Here is a 5,644-nt window from a genome sequence, read left to right on the forward strand (position 1 = left end):
AGCTAAGTATGAGAAAATAGCATTCCTTATCAAGATACAACTCTTAGAGGCAAGAGAGATTGGATTGCTTATCTTGGAACCAACTCTCTCTCATATAAAGTAGCTTCTTATTGTCAATATTAAGGTTAAATGTAGGACACAAACCAACAAAGACCATGTAGTTTGAACTAAGGAAGTAAGAACATGACCCTGGAATAGCATCGTGCTCACTTTCAGATATTCTTTTATTTTGTTATGTTTTTTTTAGTCAATTCTTCTTTAAATTGAAGTCAGGAGAGCTTTAATCTAGCTCTTCGTAACTCTAAAGGAATAGCAATCATCCATACCACAACAACCATTCACATACAAATATCAAATACTTATTTATAATAGCCACAAAAGGATAATGTAATGTAAACATGGAATAAAAGTCAAGCTTTAGCAATACTATCTAACTATCATGCCAACTACTTAAGGAAAAGGAATAAACAAGGGTTTCACTTCATCCATACCACCATGACTTCAATCTTATATGCTCAGCACCAACCCATTAGTAGGATTCCACATTTGTTCCATCAAGTAAAACAAGACTCTCCATGAAAGTGGCTACATATGAAGGATGTTGGATATCGGGATCCTTCTTCTCTTGTAAAGTTTCAATGTCAATCAAAGCATGCTCAAATCCCTGCCCCTCTGCTTGATCATTTCTGTACCAAACCATAAGTGAACCATAATCGGTCAAGGAAATCCAACAAGACACCCTTTCAAATGGTACAACAAAAAGCTTATTCCAAGACTCAACCACACCATAGTCTCCCATCACCCAAATGGAGTACTGGAAGCCAGATTCTTCAAAGAAAGCCAGTTTCCCTCTGAATGATGGCACACATCTTTGAAGGAGTGGTCCATCGATAGAACCATGAGGCAGTGCTAGCTTTCTGAATTTCTCACTATTGACATCAAACGCCATAATATCAGTTTCCGTCATGCGATTCTCTTCTTTAACAGATGCCATCCAGTGTAAAGCCCCACTAACAAATGGGATTGGAGAAACCAAATTTTTACTGAAAATTACATCTGTTGTCACCGAAATTTCAACCCTTTTCCACGAATCCGAACTTAACGAGTACATCTCAATCTCAGACGTGGACAAAGAACTACCTGAAGTCCTTACAACCTTATAGTCATTATTCTCGGAACAATAAGCAAATCCGAGTGTAACATGTTTTAGCAATCCTAAGCAAGTATGAGGCAGCTTCTTGAATCTTCTAATACTGGGGTTCCACAAATAGACAACATTACCGGGTGGATAATCAGCGAGACACAATAAGCCATTGCAGGAACCCACTATTTGGACACACTTAGTAGGAAAATCAAAAGGAACTCCAATCTCAGAAATCCTATCAAACGTGCGGGCCAAAGCGACCATACAGACTTGTCTGTTAGAGACACGTGTACTCTCCGACTCTATGTGTATGACACGAGCATTATCATGATTCATGTTGTTGTTATTGTTGATGTTGTTAAGGTAGGTGGAGATGAAGTCGGGACTAGTGATTGAGGAGTACAAGCATTTGGAAACACACCTTAATCTCGTCACTGATTTCACCGGTAGCTGTCCCAGGATGTTCAGTACGACGTCGTAAGGAAGATGGTTGTTCCTGTGTCGGAGAGTCGGTGGTTCTCTCGTCTGGGACATTTTAGATTCAGATTCAGATCGGCTGCTAAACACACGTTGTTGAGGTTCGAAGATCAAATCCAGATCCGTCAAAACAGGCTGAGACTACTGGTGTTTTCCATTTTCTTGTTGATTAAAAAATAAAAGTATTTGAGGATATGGGAGACAAGTTCTACTATCATATGAAACTCGTCGAGAGAGGTGAGTTTCATACATTAAAACACATCACTCAATGTTAAAACTCGCCTTCCAAGACAATATTTTGAACGTTGTGGTATAATGGCTAACCACTATGAGCTTATAGTCATTCTTTATTGATTGAGTGCGTGGCCTTACAATGGGAGGTGGTATGTACGCCGTTTTGGCAAAAATTATTTTTGTTAAGTTATTTTTATTATTATTTATGGATTTAATTATATTTTTTCGTATTATTTATAAGTCTCACTTTACTATTTTAGTTAACTTTTACATTTATTTATACTTTCAGCAAAAAAATAAGCGGATTCTAAATAAACCTTTAGTGCACGTTTGGGAAGCACGTTTTGTGCATTTCTGCGCGGTGTGTGTTTTTTTTTTTTTTTTTTTTGTGGATCTCATGCACTGTTCACGGGACTTGTAAAACACAACTTTAAAACTAGATCTCAAAACACTATTTCCACATTTAAAAATTATTTTGCTATAGTGTTTCAGCTTTCAGCAATAAATGGTATCCAAACAAACCCTTAGTGTATGTTTGGATACCAATGAAAAATTAAAATTATTTTACTATATAGCTTATTTTTGCTACTATTTATAGGTCTCATAACACTTTTTGGTACCATTTATGAGTCTACTATACTATTTCAACTAACTTTTACATTTATTTACAATAACTTTATATAGTATATTATAACTTTTATCTTTTTCAGTAATAATTTTTCAGTTTTAGCAAAATAAATAATATCCAAACAGATCATTAGTGTTTCACATGCATCAAGCATTACTGTTATAATATGTGGATCTCACATGTGAATGAGGCTCATATATTGTAAGTTAAGTGTTGCATGGGTCCAAAACATTATATACTTTTTCTTACTATAAAAACCATGGATGGTCTCAATAGATCACACATATATTCAATAGCTAAAAGTCGTGCAAGCATGCTCACTAAGGTGTAAGACAATAACCAACCAAAAAGGGGAATCTTATACAATTGTGTTGTTGTTGTTGTTGTTCTGTTTTGTTTTTGATTTTGTTTTTGTTTTATTTTAGTTTTTTTTTTTAACTTTTAACTTTTAATGAGTTTTTTTTTTTTTTAATTTTTTTAANAAAAAAAAAAAAAAAAAAAAAAAAAAAATCAGAAATACCAGCTTGACCAAACAGACACCCACCTCTTTTGACCACTAGGTTAGTTTCATAATAAAATTTCAAATTTCAGGGAAGCCATTTTTTCCTCACAGCTACAAGCATGATTAGCACCATAACAAGGCAGAACTCTAGGTCATCATCCATCCAACAACAGTGCAACAAACTTAACAGAAAAGTTTCAAATACACTTAGGATGAAAAAAAAAGGATCCAAGAAGTGTAGGCTAAGAGCAACGTGACATAATAAGAAACTACTTGTAAGTCTTGATTTTCTTTTTTTTCATAACTTTTTCTATTGGAAATCAAGTACTTACACAATTCAAATTTAATTGAAGTGCCATAATAGACAAAATGACTGTTTTGATTCCAAGATATACGGACAAACAGCTCCAATAACAAAATGACATAAGAGAGCATGGGTTAATTGAGTGATGCTGCCTACAAGGACAATGGATAATGTACAAGGGAGACTGCTATTTCTCTGATAGAGGTTTAGGAATGAATTTATGCATTCCTTTCTTTGTTCAAAGAAAGTAATTTTATACCATGAACTTTAACAGAAATCAGGATGAGTTCCTCTAGTATCAACAAGAAGCGGATTTGTGCTATAGAAAGAGAGTTTGAGAATTAAAATATTTGTCAATATCAAGTTGTTGAAAGTAAAATGGAACCTCTTCCAAAGGGTTTTCGGATATGACTAGTTGATGTCCATGCAAGAAGCCAATATGGTCCAAAAATATTCTTGGGATTACATACAAGTAAAGTGGTATATGGATGTTTCATCAACTGACTTTTCTCATAAACAAATTGGGTCACCAAAATCCCACCAATGCCCTGGAGAAAAGCAAATGTATGTCACAAATCCCTTAGTAGTATAAACCTTAGCATGTTACTTTAGCATAAAGAACAGAATAGTATTGAAAGAAATATAATATCTAAGTACCTTCACAAGTGATTGGACCCAGCTAAGTATGAGAAAATAGCATTCCTTATCAAGATACAACTCTTAGAGGCAAGAGAGATTGGATTGCTTATCTTGGAACCAACTCTCTCTCATATAAAGTAGCTTCTTATTGTCAATATTAAGGTTAAATGTAGGACACAAACCAACAAAGACCATGTAGTTTGAACTAAGGAAGTAAGAACATGACCCTGGAATAGCATCGTGCTCACTTTCAGATATTCTTTTATTTTGTTATGTTTTTTTTAGTCAATTCTTCTTTAAATTGAAGTCAGGAGAGCTTTAATCTAGCTCTTCGTAACTCTAAAGGAATAACAATCATCCATACCACAACAACCATTCACATACAAATATCAAATACTTATTTATAATAGCCACAAAAGGATAATGTAATGTAAACATGGAATAAAAGTCAAGCTTTAGCAATACTATCTAACTATCATGCCAACTACTTAAGGAAAAGGAATAAACAAGGGTTTCACTTCATCCATACCACCATGACTTCAATCTTATATGCTCAGCACCAACCCATTAGTAGGATTCCACATTTGTTCCATCAAGTAAAACAAGACTCTCCATGAAAGTGGCTACATATGAAGGATGTTGGATATCGGGATCCTTCTTCTCTTGTAAAGTTTCAATGTCAATCAAAGCATGCTCAAATCCCTGCCCCTCTGCTTGATCATTTCTGTACCAAACCATAAGTGAACCATAATCGGTCAAGGAAATCCAACAAGACACCCTTTCAAATGGTACAACAAAAAGCTTATTCCAAGACTCAACCACACCATAGTCTCCCATCACCCAAATGGAGTACTGGAAGCCAGATTCTTCAAAGAAAGCCAGTTTCCCTCTGAATGATGGCACACATCTTTGAAGGAGTGGTCCATCGATAGAACCATGAGGCAGTGCTAGCTTTCTGAATTTCTCACTATTGACATCAAACGCCATAATATCAGTTTCCGTCATGCGATTCTCTTCTTTAACAGATGCCATCCAGTGTAAAGCCCCACTAACAAATGGGATTGGAGAAACCAAATTTTTACTGAAAATTACATCTGTTGTCACCGAAATTTCAACCCTTTTCCACGAATCCGAACTTAACGAGTACATCTCAATCTCAGACGTGGACAAAGAACTACCTGAAGTCCTTACAACCTTATAGTCATTATTCTCGGAACAATAAGCAAATCCGAGTGTAACATGTTTTAGCAATCCTAAGCAAGTATGAGGCAGCTTCTTGAATCTTCTAATACTGGGGTTCCACAAATAGACAACATTACCGGGTGGATAATCAGCGAGACACAATAAGCCATTGCAGGAACCCACTATTTGGACACACTTAGTAGGAAAATCAAAAGGAACTCCAATCTCAGAAATCCTATCAAACGTGCGGGCCAAAGCGACCATACAGACTTGTCTGTTAGAGACACGTGTACTCTCCGACTCTATGTGTATGACACGAGCATTATCATGATTCATGTTGTTGTTATTGTTGATGTTGTTAAGGTAGGTGGAGATGAAGTCGGGACTAGTGATTGAGGAGTACAAGCATTTGGAAACACACCTTAATCTCGTCACTGATTTCACCGGTAGCTGTCCCAGGATGTTCAGTACGACGTCGTAAGGAAGATGGTTGTTCCTGTGTCGGAGAGTCGGTGGTTCTCTCGTCTGGGACAT

The 5,644-nt window shown here is 36.0% G+C and overlaps 2 protein-coding genes across 2 annotated transcripts; both read right to left on the reverse strand.

The window, feature by feature from the left end:
- Positions 1-529: 529 nt before the first annotated feature.
- On the reverse strand, positions 530-1,678 carry LOC112032856 (F-box/kelch-repeat protein At3g06240-like). The gene has a single exon (XM_065763402.1). It carries the CDS (start codon positions 1,676-1,678, stop codon positions 530-532), a length of 1,149 nt encoding a protein of 382 aa, XP_065619474.1.
- Positions 1,679-4,495: 2,817 nt separating this feature from the next.
- LOC136063265 (F-box/kelch-repeat protein At3g06240-like) lies at positions 4,496-5,644 on the reverse strand. Its single transcript, XM_065763403.1, has one exon. It carries the CDS (start codon positions 5,642-5,644, stop codon positions 4,496-4,498), a length of 1,149 nt encoding a protein of 382 aa, XP_065619475.1.

This window comes from Quercus suber, unplaced genomic scaffold, assembly GCF_002906115.3.
Source record: "Quercus suber isolate HL8 unplaced genomic scaffold, Cork oak 2.0 scaffold_505, whole genome shotgun sequence".
Classification (NCBI taxonomy): Eukaryota; Viridiplantae; Streptophyta; class Magnoliopsida; order Fagales; family Fagaceae; genus Quercus; species Quercus suber.

Bases quoted from the DNA above. Each gene is read 5' to 3' on its own strand.
- LOC112032856 (XM_065763402.1), bottom strand. From the start codon at position 1,678: ATGTCCCAGACGAGAGAACCACCGACTCTCCGACACAGGAACAACCAT.
- LOC136063265 (XM_065763403.1), bottom strand. From the start codon at position 5,644: ATGTCCCAGACGAGAGAACCACCGACTCTCCGACACAGGAACAACCAT.